The sequence below is a fragment of the Anas acuta genome, chromosome 12, assembly GCF_963932015.1.
Source record: "Anas acuta chromosome 12, bAnaAcu1.1, whole genome shotgun sequence".
Classification (NCBI taxonomy): domain Eukaryota; kingdom Metazoa; phylum Chordata; class Aves; order Anseriformes; family Anatidae; genus Anas; species Anas acuta.
This window is the reverse complement of record NC_088990.1, coordinates 1,706,102-1,724,928: the sequence shown is the minus strand read 5'-3', so window position 1 is coordinate 1,724,928 and position 18,827 is coordinate 1,706,102. Positions and strand designations below refer to the sequence as shown.

The 18,827-nt window shown below is 46.2% G+C and overlaps 1 protein-coding gene across 2 annotated transcripts in view; it reads left to right on the top strand.

The window, feature by feature from the left end:
• The first annotated feature begins 11,150 nt into the window (after nucleotides 1–11,150).
• The window catches only part of PIAS1 (protein inhibitor of activated STAT 1), a 53,050-nt gene continuing 45,373 nt past the window's right edge, over nucleotides 11,151–18,827 (top strand). For both annotated transcript variants that reach the window (XM_068695249.1, XM_068695247.1), the window contains exon 1: nucleotides 11,151–11,251. In XM_068695249.1, coding sequence (XP_068551350.1) covers nucleotides 11,228–11,251 — 24 coding nt within the window. In that variant the 5' untranslated portion in view covers nucleotides 11,151–11,227. The remainder of the gene's footprint in view (nucleotides 11,252–18,827) is intronic.

The window sequence follows — 18,827 nt, the reverse complement described above, 5'->3', positions numbered from 1 at the left end:
AACAACCAAAGTCTCAGCGTGGTGGAGCTGTGGGCTGGCTGCTGGATTGCGCAGGGCCCTGAGCGTACAGGGGCCTGATCCTGCTCCTTGGGAGGAGACAGGGGTGTGAAATACGGGCTCTCCATCTTCCTATTTTTAGGGCTGAGCTGCCCGTTGTGTCAGGCCCTAAAGCAGCAGAAGGAAAGCCTGGTGCCACCACAGAGCAAATCCGCTGCTGAGAATGTGGGGCTCTGGCCTCCAGCCCCTCGCTGTCCCCAGAGGCTGCCAGGGGACACCAAAGGAGGGCTGGCAGTGCTAAGGGGGACAGGTCTGGGGCTCAGCTCTCCCTGTGCTGCTGTGGAGCTGTGCGGTGATAAGGGGCTGTAATCAGGGCAGCATCTGCACGCGAGCGAACGCTCTGCGACTCCACGGAGCTGATAACGAGGAACAGGCCCCAGATAAACACTGACAATTTACTCCTGTTCGCTGGGGGACATGGTGTGCTGAACGTGGGCAGCCCACAGCTCAGGGAGCCTAAAACCAGACCCAGGGCTTTAAACCATGAGGCAAGGCTGTGCTGCTGCTGTGCATGAGGGAAGGCATGGGATATTGCTGATATTTGCTTGCTCTATGTTTTATTCTTTAATCCTCTCTTTGCTTTCTGGCTGTTAGCCTTGCCTACAGCTGATTTTTACATCAGCTCGAGACCTGGCCCCATGTGGGACCGTCCCTGACATGATATCTCTGCAATAACTGTGCTTCCCAAAACAGAATTTGGCCCCTGGTCTGCTCCAGGAACACCCTGAGCATCGCCTGGCAGCCCAGATGTGGGCGCAGGACCATTTCTGAGCAATCTGCCTAAGAGGTGCCAATTATTTCTTGGTATCGTTTTAAGAGGTTTTTGTTCCTAGATGGAAGAAAACGGCAGGACATCTTCAACGAAAGAGGGAAAAATGGCATTAATAGCTGATTTTTATTAGTAGCGAAAAGAAAGACCTTTCGGTGAAAGGTTTCCAACTTTAAAAGAGGAAATTTCGACCAAAAGAGAGAACTTACTGTTTTGAAAGAGTTTGCTGGGTGGAGACATCAGACTGAGAGGATCTTGTGCAACTCTGCTTTTTAGGCCTAATACTAAATTCGCCCACTTATTCCTGTGCTTTGCATGGGAAAATCACTGCGGAATGCTACGGGAAAGGCAGATTTTTAATTGAGAGCTCTTCCAGGGTTAGGAAGGCCACACAAGACGTGTGGGGGGTGCTCTGTGCAGGTGGTGGCAGCTTGGGGACTGGCTCACCGTGTGCCTGCCCCTAACCCCGAGGCTGGAGAGGTTCATAACGTGAGAGGTGCTGCTGGTGCAGGGTTTCCCTTTCTCTGACTGGCACGTTGAGCTTTGGGCTTGCTGCCCGGCCTCCCCCTTGCACTGCCCCAGCGTGACCCAGCTGCCAGGCCCTGATAAGGCTGAGGGGAGATAAGAGGCTCGTTGCCTTCTCCTTCATCTGCAGCACCGGCAAATGGTGAGGGTCAGCTCTCAAAACCCCGCGAGTTCTGTGAAATACAAGGGAAAGTGGCTCCCGAGTGCAAGGGGTCATGCACAGCCCTGTCTGAGGAGGACGGATTTGTTAAACACGAAGCTTTGGTGAAAGAACTGAAAGGGGAAAAGGATTAAAGGGCAATAGCAGGGAACAGGTTCCTCTTTTCCCCCGCACAACACCACGTCCCTCAAGAAGATGCCTTGAAGCTCCAGGAAGGTTTTACCTTGAGCCAAGCCCCCGGTTGTTTATGTGGCAGAGGGGCAAAGACACACCCCGAGAGGCACAGGTAGGAATTTGGCTCTGGAGCTGTTTCCACTGGAAAACAAAGGGGTTTCTGTGACAGTCGGGAACAAGTGCCAGTTAAAGGGCATGAGCTCCTCTCGTGCTGTGTTCAGCTGCAGAAACTCAGCGGCGAGGTTCACAGGAGCCAGCAGCAGCCCCCTGCGCCCTCCTTCCCCAGGCAGGCTGAGCACAACGTGGTGCTGCGCTCCTTAAAACTGCAAAAACTTGCTTCTTACTGCCTCTCGGCTTCTTCCTCAGCAGTGCATTTTTAGGGTGACTGGAAAAGTGCTGTTCTTTCCCCAGAACGTGGCGTTTCACTGCACCAGGACCTGAAGGAGCAGCGCGCACAAACTGCAGCAGGGCGCAGAGCTCTGTGGCCAGCGTGGTTTCTTCTGCAGCATGTGCTGTGTCCCAAGGAGGCACGAGAGACAGAGCATAAAGCAGCAGCTACGGACTGCCTGGGGTCTTCCCTGCCCCGAGCTGTGGCTTTGGAGGCTGCTGTCACTGCAGTACCTGCGCTGGTGTCCGTAGAGGATCAGGTTCAAGCGCTTTTGCTGTGTCGTGCAGGGATGAGTTATGATGTCAAAACAGAGCGATGTTGTCACACAACCACCTCCCCTCCTGGGGTCAAGGTCCTGTTTCATAGCTCGAGAGCCCATTAGTCCGTTTAAAAGCATATGGCCAAGCACGGCCACAAAAATCTCATGTGTTTGGGTCAGAGCCGCAGACAAAAGGCTCTTTGTGCGAAGGGCTGACAGTGACAAAGAGGAACCTGTTGATCTGGGGGAGAAATGGAGGATTATGAAAAGATCACATGGTGAGAAAAAGACCTTGGCTGTTTGTCTGGATGTCAGTCTTGTCTGTCATTAAACTGCTTTCTGCAGCTATTTGCTAATAGAAAGACCGTCTCCTGCCCGTGTGTTTTGTCTGTCCTGCAAAATGCTACCTGTGTCTGAGCGTGCCAGCCTCGTGGGACCACATCAGAGAGGAGATATGCTCCTAACTGGATCCTTGCCATGTGCTAGGTGTTGCATAAAATAGTTAATGCTTGCAAATTCCTCTGAAAGCACTGGTAGTACCAGAAACAGTAAGTGCTTAAAAAAAAAAAAAATAGTGTCTGTCCAAGCGTGCTACATCAGCACAGGACACACGGACACGCACACAAAACACCAATAACAAACCCTAACAAACCCCTTATAATTCAGCAAAGTTATTGGAGGCTGAACCAAGAGCTATGTCTAATGCTAATAACAAGGATATTTCCCAAAGGTGACATTTGATTTCTATCCAAACCCAGACATATTTGAAGCTTTGCCTGGAAGTCGTTGCATCGCAGATTAACTGGGACAATTTAATCTGTGAATAACTTTGTAAAGCCTTCAGCCAGCTCTGAGGAAACAGCAATACAGTCTTGAGACTGGGCTACAAAGTACTTCACAGGTAATGTGTTTTTTTTCCACAGTAAGTCTGGAGAAAATAGAGAATTGCTTTGGTTTTGTGGGACACACATCTGGCAAGTGCGTAGTTCTGATGGGTGTGCAGAAAACACTCTGAACAAAACCATTTATATCGGGCATTGATGGGCTGCCTAAAATGACCTCCAGAGTCTATGAAGTGCACCATAGATTTTTAAAAAATCTATTATAGTCCATTACGTTCTGGATTGTGTCCGAGCACATCATGCTGGAGAATGCAGCGACTCTGTATTTCCTGGAGTAAAGGAGACCTATGGAAACGTGTTTAATTCAAAATAAATGGGGGAAAATAACAACAGAATGCCTTTTCTCTGGTTTTATTTATATTTACAGCTGAAGAAACTGAGATGGGGAAGGTGGCTGGAAAATGAAACACGGAGGGAAACGTCCCTTGCTGTTCTTTCTGCACTGGTTTGAAATCAATGCAGATAATGCACTTGGAAGGACTGTCTCATTTACTGGTTTTCAGTAAATTGCTGGGCTGTGTTTCCCAGTGATAACGTGATAGTGACGTCTATGCCAGTAAGAATATACTTGAAAAAAAAAAAAAAAGTCTGCAATCCCTTGCAAGCAACGTTTGGCCAGTTTAGTCTGGGATGCCCTAATTCTGGACATTGACAGTAAATATCTGGGGCTGCTGCCTGTCGCTCCCGGTGGCACAACGTGCTTCTGATTTATCTGTGGCTTCTCCCAAAGACACAACAAACCCCGTTTCAGCCTCCTGCAGTGTCAGGCAGCGAGAAATGCCTTTGCCTGCTCACTACAGCCTCACACAAACCTCCCTGGCACAGCAGAGGTGTCTTCTAACCAGGGCTCTTCCTTCTTCCTCAGTCCTGATTTTTTCCCTGGAAGTTGGTGATAAACTCCCAGTGACTTTGTTGCTGCTGGATTAGACTCAGGGTCCAATTATCCTCCTTAAAAGTACAAACTAATAATTCATACTTCTAAGTAGGCTTGCTATGGACAGCACCACTAGGGATTTAGTGCACAATGCTGGAGTTGGTGCTTGGGTTTTCTCCTAATAATATTTTTTAACTGGAGGCAGATCTATTTATATATGCACCAGGAGAATAATTTTATGAGTAAATATGATCTTTATTAATATTTTTCTTTGTTAATTCACTCATGCTAGTAAAGAACTTTGAAGATGAAAGCACTGTATGCAATAAACATTAAGATTATTCCAATTTATTTTAATGTTGCCAGCATTCCAGCTCCATCATCTTTCATCCAAGAATCTCAAAGTACTTTCCAAGTGCTAATAAATTTTCTCCCAACAGTCCCGGGAGATATTTATTATCATCATCCCCATTTCATAAAGGAGTCCTTCTGAGCGCATTTTACTCGGTCAAAATCGGGTCGTACGGCAGGAATCTATTTGGGAAGGAGCCAACGATCCCTGATTCCCATTCTCCTGCCCTTGCTGCTAGACCACATTCCCTTCTGGGGAGTGTGGTGCGACACTCACCCGCGGCGCTCGCCTTCCTTTGTCAGGTGCTTGCAGTGGTTGCTCTTAAAACAAAAAAAAATAGACAACAATAACATGCCCCACCCAGGATGGGAGAGGAAATGAGACTCTGCAAAGTCAGAATGATCGCAGTTGTTCATCGCACACAGTGGGCCAGGGTGAGGTTTGCTGGGAGTCCTGGTGTCCACCCTCGTAAGCGTGGGGACAAAGGGGCTGCTTGGAGGGACAGACTGGGGACACGTGTCCATGTCTCCTAGCTTGCAGGACTAAATCTAAATTGGAGGCTGTTTTAGAGCCCTGTTGTAGTGCTGGAATCTTATAATCCATACCCAAAAGACAGTTAAAATGGGAATATTTTCTCAAACACAGCACAGGTGAGGGTGTATAGAGGTGAAGAGCGCAGCTAAGCGTAAAAGATCTGGGCTAAATAGCACACGGTGCAGCTGCGCTTCTAAAGCACTCTCCCCAAACCAGAGGCTAAGCTAATGATGAGAAGACCGTTTAGAGACAGCATGACTCCAGCAATCCATGAGAACAATGCAAAGTTCAAAAATAGCAGTATCGACTGGTGGAAAAACAGCATACATATAATTTTCAGGTAATTACTATAGTATAATTAGCTCTGTTGTTTTCCTAAGAGCCATCTGAAATGAACTCTACTTGCTGCTGGGACCCGGCTTTATTTACAGCGTTCCCAGGACTAAAGTGATTCTTTAAAAATAGAGATTAGGTAAAAAAAAAAAAAAAAAAGATGCGAGCGCTTCGTGTGCGATACCATCTCCATGCAGTGGGTGGAGGCTACCTGCTGACGTCTCGCTCTGCATTTCATCCGCCCTACTCCGAGCCACGTTGGGCAACACGAGAGCTGAGGAGCTGAGGAGCAGAAGCAAAATCTACTCCTAGGCTGTCTGTATGAGGGGGAGTAACGTGTAGCATCATAACAGGCATTTACTCTCAAAGTTATGGAAAATGTAGCACCTTGATTTATTTTTTTATTATTTTTTTTTTTTCTTTGCCACAGAGCTTTGCTAGTTAGGAATTGCTCAGTACCAGTAAAAAAATAAATTCTTGAGCAGTGGGGCCTTGCAGTCTCATGTAAAAACACTTTTAATTGGAATGAAAGAGTTTGTCACAGTTAAAACTTGTTTTTTTTTTTTTTGTCCGTGTCGTAAGTCCGTGTGGCTTAATTATAAACCTGCCTCACCTCTCTGAAGATATCCTGGAAGTAGATGTAACTTTCTGTAGTTTTCTGTCATTGTGTTTGGAATTGTTCTTGGCCAATTTCGAGCTCCTGAACGATCTGACACTCGAGGTGGTGCTTGGCTTTGGTACAGCACTGCACACTTCACGGCTCACTCTGAATCGGTTACGGCCCGCTGCAGTTGCTTTACTCTTTCTTCTTGTACTGTGCCTACGTGTTATGAAAATGGGTGCTAATGGGGAAAAAATCACAATTGTGACTCAGTGAAGTGGAATTTTGTTGACAAAATCTGAATTCAGCTCAGCCAAAGGAAATGCTTTTCGAAGTGTAGATGAATATCTCAGGAATGACCATTTCTTCTAGCTTTCATGGAAAGAAAAATAAAGGAAAGAAAGAAAGAAAGAGATGCAAATTCTAATAAAAGGCCAGAGAAAAGTGAGCAAATGTACGTATAGAAATGGATCCACTCCACAGGGGCAGTTTTCCTCGGATAAAAGCTACAGAAGTTAACTGTTGGTAATTAAAGTAGATGTGGGAAGGCCAGTGGGATGCTGTCACCTTAGCTAGGACTGTCCATAACTCGTGTGCCTCACCTCAGTGCAGCCCACAGTTCTCCTATGGCATAAAATCACCTCGCACAAACAACTTTAGCTGGTGTGACTACTGTAATCCTGCATAAAATCCAACGAGGCTGCATGAATGCCTTTTCTTGGGAACCCTCGGCTCCTGAAGCCTTTTTTCCCCCCTGCACCATGCTTTATGAGGGTGTAAAGCCCCAAATGCCCCGGACAGCAGCAAAGCACCACTGGGATCCGTGGGCTTTGTGGTGCAGCGGGGCTGGTCCCCAGGGAGCCCCATGGGGAGACCTCTTTCTCTTCGTCCTTGCCAAAAACCATGGTCTCCACTTGACATCACCAATGCTTCCTTTGACACAGCCCAAATATAGAATAGGTTAATTATTTAGGACAGGCCTTAAGGACATCAGCAGGGCTATGAGCAAGCACATATCACCCGCTGATATTAGGGCGGAAAGGGCTAAGCAAATAGTTGTAGAGAATGGGCTAATTGTTGTGCCTATTACTATTGTCCTGCAGCTGCAACACTTTGTATGGCAGCAGAGCACACAGGGAGCCGGGCTGGACTTGGCATCCGTAATCCCAGGCAGGGAACACAATCTACAGGGCATTCAAATAGCAGCGAGCACAATTAAAATTTTGAAAGATTAACGAAAAATCGCAACGCGAAAAGGGTTTTGTATCACGGCCAAGGCAGGCTACGGGTACTTGGCGTTGTAAACTGCGCTCGTATGTGTACAGTAATAAGGCGAGTTGATATTTAGGAACTGAAAAAACAGGAAATACGCAGATGAAGCCTGTATGTGTCACGCTGTAACGCTGCATATGTAATTAAAGATTATAGTAACTCATTTACATATGCTTTCCATACTGCAATAACATTGTTATACTGGCAAGTCTGAGGATATAAAATAGGTAATGTTAACAAAGTGCTTCAGTATCTTTTTCTAATTTAGGATTTTAGGTGATTAACTCCCTCTCTGTAAATTTTAATAACACTGCCAGCAACGATGTAGTGAACGCTCTTTTTCTAAATAAGCAGCAGCCCTTGTTTTGGGCCTAATTTGAGAGATGGTGATAATATATAATAATAATATAATATAATATAATTAATATAATATTGCACTTGGATGTGTATTTAGAGGGAGATGTGTGTACCAGCTGAATCTGAGTTACTTCACATTGTTGAACTTACTGTGTAGCACATTGAGCAATTCCATGTATATTTCATATAAAGAATTAAATGGACTTATTTTATCACTTGTTGTACTAGCTACTCCATCATTCTATTTCTTCACATATATTGAAGTAATTTCTACTAAAATCTACCTCTGCAACCTTTTTATTTTTATTTTTTTCACCAGGGACACATCTAATAATTTTTTATGCTTCCGACAGTCTCAGAAATAAAAGATGATTTTAATTGTTTTTATTGGCTTGATTGTGTTTTTTCTACCAAAAAAGACAGTCGTTGAGAATCTCTCTTTAAGTGACTTTTAACATTTATATTCAGGATCAAAAATACTTCCCCTCCCTTGCTTTTGAGCAGAAAGCAAGTTTGGACTATTGGAAAAAGGGGAAAGTCTTGGAGACTCAGACTAATGAAAACAACATGTCAGTAGAAAAACTGCATATCTGTATAAAAATGTTATTGTACCCGAACATGGTTCTCAGAAACTGACTTATGTGACATGGAGCATTTTTGGGGAGGTTACAGAATAGGAAAATGGAAGATACAAGGGTGGAAGGTAGATTTTGGCCAGTCATTTACTTTACTGCAATCTGGCACAAAGCAGGAAATGAACTTCTGAAAACTGAGAATTTTAAATACCCAAACTATGAATACCCAAACTCTGAAACTTTGAGGAAAACCCTTGATCTTTATTTTCATCTCTCTTCTCCTCCCTTGGCGGATGTTTGTGTGTGTGTGAGGTTAAAAGAAGGAAATATTGCAGGTTTTGCTCAGAAAAACAGAGGTGACTAACAAGTGGAAGTCTGTTTTGTAGTTGTTCTTAACCTGCTCTGGTAGCAGCCTTGTTGCACTGCTTGAGGGCCATGTCCTCTTGAAATGAAGACAGAATTGTGACAAATCTGAATGTTGCTGTCACTGACAGAACTGCAGTAGAGCTGGAAGAACTGAGAGCATCTCTGGAAATTACTGTCTGTTGACAAAGTCTTTTCTTGGCAAAGAAACCATCATTTAAGTCTCAGGAGTAGAGAGGAACAAAGTTTCATTACTTGTAAATAATTGTGTAAAAATAGAAGCACAGATTGTTTTTCACATTAAGTTCCTTCTTCAAACCAAAGTCTATACTGCATTAAAAAAGAAGGGACTATCAAAAGTCTAAACTCAAGAACAAAGGGCCTGTGCTAGCTTTGTCTGTAAAAATACAGTACTTCGGGAGGACTATTTTGAACTGAATATTCTTTACCCTCTCATTTAGTTGGCTTCCTTATTTTAATGTATCTGAAGACATTCTCAGCCTGTTTTATTTAAAGCGATTTTTGAAAGAGGACACTGTGGTTTATGGCCATGTGTCAGGTTTGATAGTGTTATGCCATGATTTAGCAAAGCACTTAAGCACATGTCCACATCCCACTGAGTTTGGTAGGAAGTGAAGAAGCAGAGAAAAAAACTGTTTGCTGTGCAGCAAGCTTCTTTCAGGAAAAAAAAAAATAAATGAAAAGAGGATTAATCTTTATATGATCATAGATCTTTTCGCCAAATTCTTTAAATTAGACACAAACTAACATATTAAGATCGTGTTTATTAAACATATTCAATCAATTGAAATGAAATATTCTAAACTGGGCTGGTTCAGACCACTGAAATAGATCAGCTAATTATGGTACATGTGGGTGTACTGGGTAGTCATCTGACTTATTTTTTTTAGATATCTTGCCTAGCGCCCTCCCCCCTCCCCACACCAGCCTTTTAGACACCATGATAACTCTTCATTACATGCAGTATTAAGCCAGAGTATCTGAGTTTCACTTATCAGCCTTTGCTAATTGCTCCTCATTTTCTGAATGTTTTATTCGATATGCCAATGCAGAACACCAAAAACGGTAAAAGAAATCAATGAGAATGGTGGGTACTTGGCGTATCTGCAGCAGAAATGGGATGTACACATGACCTGGAGAAGAAAGTGGGGTACCAGAGAAGTCAAAAAATGCACCCGTGACTTTCTGTCAATCTGGTCTTGAGACCAAGCTGGGGAATGTTTCTGGATGAAATGCTGAGAAATTAAATGTTTTTGAAGCGATGGAGATTGTTTTCCCTTGTTCAGAGAAACAGGACTTTGCCTGCATTCTTACTAATCACAGGATGGTATCGAAAAGCTACTTAGTAGAAAGATATTTGATACTGCTATTGCATTTTTCCCTCAATGGAAACTGCCTAATTTTAAATTGTGGCTAACTATTCAGGTCATATGGGAGATATAAATTATAATTCAGTAATAATCATGAGTGGTAATCTCTTCACCACTGATTCCCTGTGTGGCCTCAAGCATGCTTCCTTCAATCTGTAGAGTGGAGACATTAATGCTTTTATATCTGGCAATGCAGATAATGTGAGTGCTTTCTGAATGCATGATGATGAATTTTATAGAAGCTACGGAAAACTAGCAAATTTGGTCTCTATCGCACACTTAAAAGGATGTACAATATTGACCTTGCGTTCCAGAAAACTTTTTCATCCTATACTCTAAGGTGAAGGCCAAGTGGAGAAAGTGCCATGGTGCTCAGTAATTACAGAGCAAGCCACAAGTAGAAGGCAGCCAAATCGAGGCAAGGGGCATGACAGATGCTAGCGTTGAAGCCGATTGACTTCACAACTGCTGCAGTCATCTTGTCAGACAGCATTTTCCCCTCTATATTATCAGGTGTGCTGTTGTACAGCTTCCACCCCAAAACGAGATGACACAGGCAATTACAGATCTTAAAGCTCTGCTCTGGTGCTTTAGGCCTCCCTAAAAAGATGCAAACGGTGGATACTCGCTGCTTTTTGTGATTGAGAGCAAAACCCAGGGAAGCTTGCATGGATTCCCTAAGAATTCTGTGCAGTGGTTCAGGAAAATAAAACTATTTTTGGATCCAGTTTTTGGATTCAGGTACTGGGGGACGGAGGGCACCCTGCTCCCTCAGCCCCCAGCTCGCCCCGGGTTGTTTCACTCCTCAGGCGTTTCAAGCTGCCGCTTCAGCAGCAGGAAGCAGAGTTGCAAATTCCAATTTTTAATCAACTTTTAACTGCAGGAATGCGCATCCACCTCTCCCCCCCCCGGTGCTCCGCTTCGGGAGCCCCGGCACCCTGATGGGGGGGCGGCTCTGAGGGGAACCCAGGGCCCCCTCCCAGCACCGGGATGGATGGAGGGGAGGGGGGGCTGCACTGTCGGTGTGTGTATGTGCTGGAGGGGGGGAAACTTTCCACACTGAGGAGCTGGGGGGGGGCTCATCGACCCCCAGCTCCACGAGGGGACGGTGTGTGAGTGAGGGGGGGCGATCCACCATAGCCCCCCGGGAGGGGAGGCACAAAATGGCGCCGCGATTCAAACGCTGCGTGCCGGGGGGGGGGCGAGGCGGGGATGGAAGAAGAAGGAGGAGGAGGAGGAGGAGGAGGAAGAAGAAGGAGGAGGAGGAGGAGGAGGAGGTAGAAGGGAGGGGGGGGGCGGTGTCCCGGCGGGGTTCACTGCGCCTGCGCCCGGCCTCGCAAGATGGCGGACAGTGCGGAACTAAAGGTAGAGCGCAGCGCCAGTCCCCCCGCCGAGCCCCCCGCGGCCGCTTCGTCCCCGCTCCGTGCCCCGGGGTGGGCAGGGGGGGGAGGAGGACAGCAGCGAGGCGCTGCTCGGCTCCGCTGCTTTACCGGGGGGGAAGATGAAGGGGTTGTGGAAGGGCCCTAGCTGGCTGAGCGGGGGTTGAGGTGGACGAGAGCGGGGCGGGGAAGGAAGGGAGCTGTCCTCCGCTTCCCTGCCGGGCAGTGCTCCTCGGTTGTGGGGAGACGCTGTTGTCGCTGTCGCTGTTGGTGGTGGGGAGGGGGGGACAGCGGCTGGGTGGCCCCGGGGATGGTGTGGAGAGAGGTGGGGGGGACAAGCGGGGAGAGGGCGGCGGCCGGGAGCCCCCCCGGGGGTGGGCGCTCAGGGGGTGCTGAGGTGCTGGGGGGGCACCGGGTCCGGGTCCGGGAGCCCCGAGAAGTTTCCTGAGGGGCTCCGGGAGCGGCACCGGGCACGGGGAAAGCCCCGGGGTTGGGGGTGTGGGGGCTGACAGGCGGCCTGAGTACGGGGGGGGGGGAGGTGGGCAGCCCGCGGTGGGGTGTCGGAGAGGGGTTATTTGTGGCCGAAAGGTTCCCAAAGAAAGTTGTTTGTGCCCTAAAAGCCCCGTGGAGAAGTGATTTCTGCCCTAAATGCGTGAAACTCGGCGGGGGCCGCCAAGAAAGTCGGTGGGAGCCGGCGGGGGATGGAGGGGGGGATGCGGCTCGTCAGGGGCTGCGGGGTGGGTGGCGGGGGACACAGGCTGAGCGAGGGGGGAAAAAGAAGAAATTTTTTTTAAAAAAGCAAAAGTTTCCAGCCGCTTTGCGTTGGCGAGGCGGGGGTGCGGGCTCTGCGGTGCACGGATGTGTTGGAAAGTTTGAGAATCTCCCTGCGGCTGTCACAGGGTCGTCGTTCGGCAGGAGGGCTTCGTTTTGGGAGCGTTAACGTTAATACGACAGAGGATGCACGGATCAGAAGTGTACCAAACATAACACAGACTTCAGAAACTAAAAGTATGACCGGGGGACCTTTTGTCTTTCCCTAGAAGCTCTCAGCTCTCCGTGCACCAGAGGTCCTTGTGCTTTCGTTTTGAGGTGCTTACAGAGCTGGCAGGACGGAAAGGAGGAGAAATATTTTGTGCGTGTTCCAACTTTTTGGGGTCTGTGTCTGCCAGGTCAGGACAAACACTTACAATTCCCCTCTGTTCTGTGTTTTTCAGGGTATGTTGCCCCCCAAGAATTTTTTTTCTTTCGAATTACGCTTCCCACATAATGGGATAAAGGGTTGAGATTTGATTCCAGCATTAAACTTTTGTTAATCTTGGCAAGCCGAGTGGAGCGGTGTGTTTTGGTAGCTGGCTCCAGAGCTTTCGGTGCACAATAGCTGGTTTGGGTACACGCGAGCCTGGCCTGAGTGCGGTGAGAAGAGGCAGGAGCTAGGGGATAAAGTTTTTCTGTTAATATGTGGTAAGGTGGCGGGATGGTGGTCCACAGACAGCGCTAAAAGGCATGGCTTTCCTATGAAAATCAACAACTTATTGATCTCGGGAGCTTTGAAATCTGAAGCCTCTCGTCCCTCGCAGGGCTGCCGGGCTCTGTGTCCATCTACGTGTTGCAGAGCTCTCTGCCAGCCCGTCCTGCTCTCAGAGCTCTCCTGGAAGTGTGTTGGAGTCTGCTTGTCATCCCTGACTTCTTTATTGATCTCTTGCTGAAACCTGCTTCTCGAGAGCCAGCAGAGGGAAGTTATGATTTTTTTTTTTTCTTTAAAGTACTGTTGCTACCTCAGGGATCCGAAGGGTAAATGTCAAGCTGACTAGTTTATTTTCAATCTCACTTCGCTGCTCAGGATATTTAGTGGTGCTTGCAAGCTGGGACTGTGGGAGGGTAGCTCTGCATTCTGTGAAAAGATGTTTTTTGGTAGCTGGGAGGGCTTGGCAGTTTACATGAGGGGGAAAAAAGTTAGTTCATAAATCCATACTTTGAGGACTTCAGCGTGGAGGGGCCTGAATGCATTTTTTCTCTAGTCTGTACAAATTAAAAGAGGTGTGTGGATGTGCTCTTTTGGGGAGAGGGAAGGATGGGGGCATGATGTTTCTGTGCAGAGTTGTGGCTGTCACACACTGGGTTATTGGGCACTGGGTGAGGTTGGTGCTCCTTGGAAAAACGAGGCTGATGGAGAGCTGTTACCTGCTGCACCCGGCTCCGAGGTATTTGCAGGCAGGAGTACATCCCCAGAAAGCACACTTCTACATTCCTTGGGTTTTGAATGTTGAAAGGAGACGTGGCTAGGAGAGGGTTTGTGATAAAGGCTTTGCTATTTGAAGAATGAACGGTGAATTCCTTTCATTATTTTAATTTTCTTGGGTAGAATCCTTCCGCGTTTCTCCTCTGATCAATTAGTGAATGGCATTGATTTTAGATCTAGTGACCTTTCAAACTGAAATCAAATGGACGAGTTGCACAGTAACTCACTTGGCTGCGCAAGGTGAAGTTTGTCAGAGAAACTTGGTCACATTTTTGTCTCTAAAACTTGTCTTCCTGTGTGAAGAGCCGTGGGGTAACGCGTGGGTGTAGCGTACGTGTGTAAATAGGAGCATGACATACAACACGTGTTGTGTGTCAAATGCACAAGGTAAAATAAAAGGTCTTGCTTCTGTGAAGAAACATAGCAGTCATTCTTGCTTGCAACAATTTTAAATCACAAAATAATGTTTCCTGTAATGTATTCTTACCGTGATCAAGAGTGTTTCAGTCTTTTGCCCCGTTCGAGAATGTTTGTCCTGCTGGAAAAAGAAGAAAATGAGATAAGATCAAACGTACTTAGCAGATCCCAGGCTTGTGAGGTTACTGAATTCCTTGGTGCTCTCGAAGTTTTGGATTAATCGAACCAATGTGTTGTCATTATTGTTGACGAAACAAGGTAACTGCAAAGTCTGTTCTTCGCTGGCTTACCTTCCTAGCTATAGGCAGAGGCATATGTGAATTTTCCTGATCTTAATTACTATTCGTGTATAATTGCGTACAGACTCTAATTTATCTCCAGGTAAGCTATTTAAAGCTCTTTCTAATTGGAAGGAGTATACTTGAGTGATTAAATCTTTCCTTCAATATTTCTTACATCTCCTTAAATTGGTTATTAGATTGTTGTGATCTTTGCCTTCTACTCCAGTCTTTTGGAAATCATTACACAGTTTGCAATAATCAATTCAATTATACGTGGATCAAAGAATGAAAAAGAAAAGCTTATGTTCTAGTATTGTCGTTCTTGATACTGTCCTAAGAAGCTGCTTTGGAAAGCACACGCTGGGAGGTTTTCTCCTTTGTTCTCTCTCCTTTTAAGAAAGTGCCTTTGGGGATTGGAGAGATCCCTGGTGTGTTTCTTGTTAGACACAATTTATACTTTAAAAAAAAAAAAAAGTGAGCCAAGAGTTTGAATGAAAATTCATAATAGCATTTGCACACAATGGTGATGGAAAACAAGGCATTTAAAAACACGCGGTCGGGCACCCCCCCTCCCCTAAATGCAGGGGGGCAGTTCGGTGAGGGGAGAGCTCTCAGGTGGCGGTGGTGTTAGTGCCAGGCAGAGCTCCGGTATGGAAATTTGTCCGTGCTAAATTACATTGTCAATGCTAATAAGCATAAGCTACCTATTTCGGCGTTCAATTAGAATTTTACTCTTCTGTATTATGAGCTATTTTTGCTTAATCCTTTTATAAGTTGCTGGGGTTGCGTGTTTCTGTGATTAAAGGCAATATAATCCACTTTTCATTGTTATGCGAGTCCACGGATTACGTTACTTTCATTCCCATAATTTGGCGTGTTGTCACTGTAATTGTATTTTTACCCGTATTTTGGTCTCGGTATCTTTTTTTTCCGAGCTTTTGGTCCTCAGCGCTGGAGTTGCAGATATCAGATGACTGAAATTGGCAGCTGTGCATCACTGTTTAGCTGTCAGATTCCCAATCCATAACGCTTCTTTATGGCCGATAAAAACAGATTTGCTTCTTGTATACACGTAAATACGGCGTCAGCACATTTCTCGTGCAAACCCCTCCCAGGCCATCCTGGAAGTGTTTGTAGGCTGTGCAAATAAAGTTCTGATTTATTGCCACTTGTGAGGAGGAGGAGGAGAGGTGTAACAGCCAGTCCTTCGTAGCAGTGGGCTTCTGGTTGGTTTGGGTTGCAAAGGTATTTAGTGATCGTGGTTAAAAAGCTTAAATGGTAAGAAATGAGCAGGTAAAAAGGTACCTCATTTAACTTTATACAGGTAAAAAGGCTCCTCGTTTAGCTTTATGCCATTAAAAAAGGGAAAAGAGCCACCCTAGGTATCAGAGAGGCTGAGGACAGCTTGTCTGGTGAGGATGGCTATGGATCAGCCACAGAAGAGCAGTATTTAAAAGCATCCCTTGAAGCAGCAGGTAGACACAGATGTCTGCAGGTACGGGGGTGTTTGTAGGGCAGCAGCTGATCCGTGTGGTTCAGCCTCTGCCCCGCATTTCTGCAGAGCTGTCGCTGATGTGCTCGGCGTGGCGGGGTTTTATTTCCCATCCTCTCTTCTCGCAGAAGTCAACATCTGATCATTTTTCTCTTTAGTGCCATTATGGTGAGAAATAAAAGGGAAATTCTGAACGCTTGAGACTTGAGTGCTGTGTAATTGTGCTGAGATAACCCAGCCCCTGCTGCGCTTCCCTGGTCCTGAGCCCCGCGGCCACTGCATTTGGGGCACTTGTACCTGTCTTGCTATGACTCAGTGCTTTAGAAGGGTTTTTTGTGGGGCTTTGGGGTCGCCCGTTGTTCAGGGGATTCATGGCTGGGAAATGGATTGGGTTCTCTTGCAGCTCTTCTTACACGGTGATCCTGGTGTTTGGCCCTTCGGCTCCGCGGGGGGGGGGCGTGCTACCTGCAGGCATCTCGGAAATGTTTGTTTGCTGCCGTGCTTCCACTTTGGAAACTTCTGCTTTGATGTAAGACGTTCCAGGTGCCCTTCTGGAGGAAGGCTCTGCTTTATTGGCCTCCATAAAAAGAAATAAAAGTCTCAGGAAAGCCGTGAGTTTGTGAAGAATGTGGATGTGGTTTGATGTGGAAGAGTTGTTGATATTTACTGTGTGTGCTTTGCAGTCCAGCTGCCTCAGCTCGTGCTGTCAGTAAGTAGGAACTTCACCTTCGGGTAACACCCAAACGTGCCTGCAAGAATCAGAAATGTTTGCCCAGGTCTTAACAGGAGACAAAAGGGAAATAGTGTTGTTTGGGTGGCTGCTGGGACGTGCTCGAGCAGCTTTGGAGTCCTCCGTCAAGCTCAGGTATTGATTGTCTGGTTGCTCTGTCACTGCTGCAGCTCTGTGTAGAGCAGTAAGTGTGCATTTGGGCTTTTTGAAACAAAACTGGATTTCACAATGCAAAAATTGCATATAGTACCTTCACAAAAATAAATGCCCTTCTTAAAAGTAGATTCTTTTGCAAGTAAAAATGATAGGAGGGGGTGAGGAGAAGAAAGGACTTCTGGTAGTTTACAAAAGGGTTTTTATTTTATTGTAGCTTAACTCGATGCTATCAAAGCTATTTCGAGCAACTACAGTCATTGCCAAACCTGTGGCTATTTCAGAATAATTTAGAAGCTTTGGGGCTAAAACAAAAAGTGGAGGATATTTAAACCTTTGAAACTGAGACTGTACAGAGTTGAGGATGCACAGGATGGGAGATGCTGGCTCGTCCACACTTGTTCAAATCTTCCAAAATGTTTGGTAGCAGCCAGGACCAAATTAAACCAGGTAACATTATACTGTTGCTCACCGAGTGCTGTGATGTGGACCTTCCTGTTGTCATTTCTGTTCTTGCTCCTTTGCTGATACTTCTGTGTCTGCTACAGTTTTATCGATCCAAGAATTTCTCAGCCGGTTGCTTAATCTTATTCTCCTGCTGGGATTAGGGATGGCACGTCCCTGCTGTTATCTTCCCTCCCTGAGCGTGTACTGCAGGGATAGCAGAGCCTCTGCAAACAAGCATCACGTCCTGAGACTAAGGAGATGCCTCAGTCTACTCGTGAGTAAGGCAGGCAGCAGCAGCAGGTGAGTATTACGGGGCTCATCCAGCATAAGTGAAACAAAGAAATGCAAAGCTGGTACAGAACTAGCCCAAAGGTCAGCCGAAGCTTGACCTTTATGTCTATGGGAGATGATATATGAGAGATTTATACAGGAATTAGAACGATAATTAAGGGAGGAGGAAAAGGAGCATCTTAAATCCATCACTTGATGCGGATGACACGTGAGGCTGTGCAGCAGAGCAAAAACTGTGGATATGGTGAGGTTTGTTTAGCATGGCAAACGTATTTTGCTTCTTCAGAACAGCTTCTTGGCTGGTTTGCCACGTGAGCAGAGGGCTTGCCTCCACTCTCTTGCCACACAAAGAAATTCAGCATCACCTAGGGTGGGACGGTCAGCTGGGAATCATTCAGAGCCGAAACCTCTTGCTTAACCTCATTTATAGTCTTCTGCAAGATGTTCCTCCGCTCCCTCTGTACAGTGGGGCCTGAACTTAATCAGGCTCTTCGACTGAAAACAGCACTTGCTAGCAGGCAAAATGCAAGGTGGGATGGAAATAGCAGTGAGCCTGGTTTTGCTTGGAAGTTTAGCATGGGTGCAGCTCACTTTTTAAGAAAACCAGAAGAAACACGCAAGCAGAGGTTAAATCCAAGAGGGACAATGTGTTTGGTTCAGGTAAAAACTCGTAATCTGAGCTGCAGAAGTGTGCCGTAAAAAGTTGTGTGGATGAGAAAGTATGAGGAATGAATAGATCAGAACAGAGTTTCTTGAGACTCCCCTGACAAAATGATCTCACTCTTGTGCAGATGTTGTATCTGGTTTCCCTGGTGCAAAATAAGAGGCTTTGAAAGAGTCCAAGTATTTGTGTAGATTTTCTCAGCTTATTGAAAAATCTGTTAGAGACAGCTCTGCTCAGGCTATCTATGGAGTTGTTGGTACACCTATAAATATATTGCACCAAAATGAAAAATGCAGGAACTTGAGCAGTGGAACAGAAACAAAGCTGTTCTTTTTCTTAGCTTCCATGTTGATTTAGCAGTATCTCCGCAGTGAATCTGCTGAGGCCACTTGATGGCAGGACTTCAAATTTTTTTAATCAAGTACCAGAGCTATTGTCGGGTTGAATTGCGAGTACTTGGGATAATATTTTTCTAAGGGGTGTACACCCAGGTTTTCGTGCAGTTCTTAATTTTCGCTTTTACCTCTTTGTTGCTAAAGCTCGACTCTTTCAGCTGAGAAGTAGCATTTTTGAGAGCTCTTGACAGTGTCATTTGGAAATGGCTAAAAATAGGCATGGGTTATAAACAGAAGTTTAAGAATATAAGGCCGAGTGTACAGCTAGCCCCATGCTGTCTCCTTACAGCTTGCAGAAGTGAATGGCTAGGGAAGGGTGAAAGGGGGACGAGCATGAGAAATAATTTCCCCCCTCCCTGCAATCATCCCAGGCTCTGTCCTCTGAACCTGCTGGGGGCTGCGAGCTGGGCAAGCCGTGGCAGAGCTTTCCCCAGTGCTCGTACAGGTTCCTCC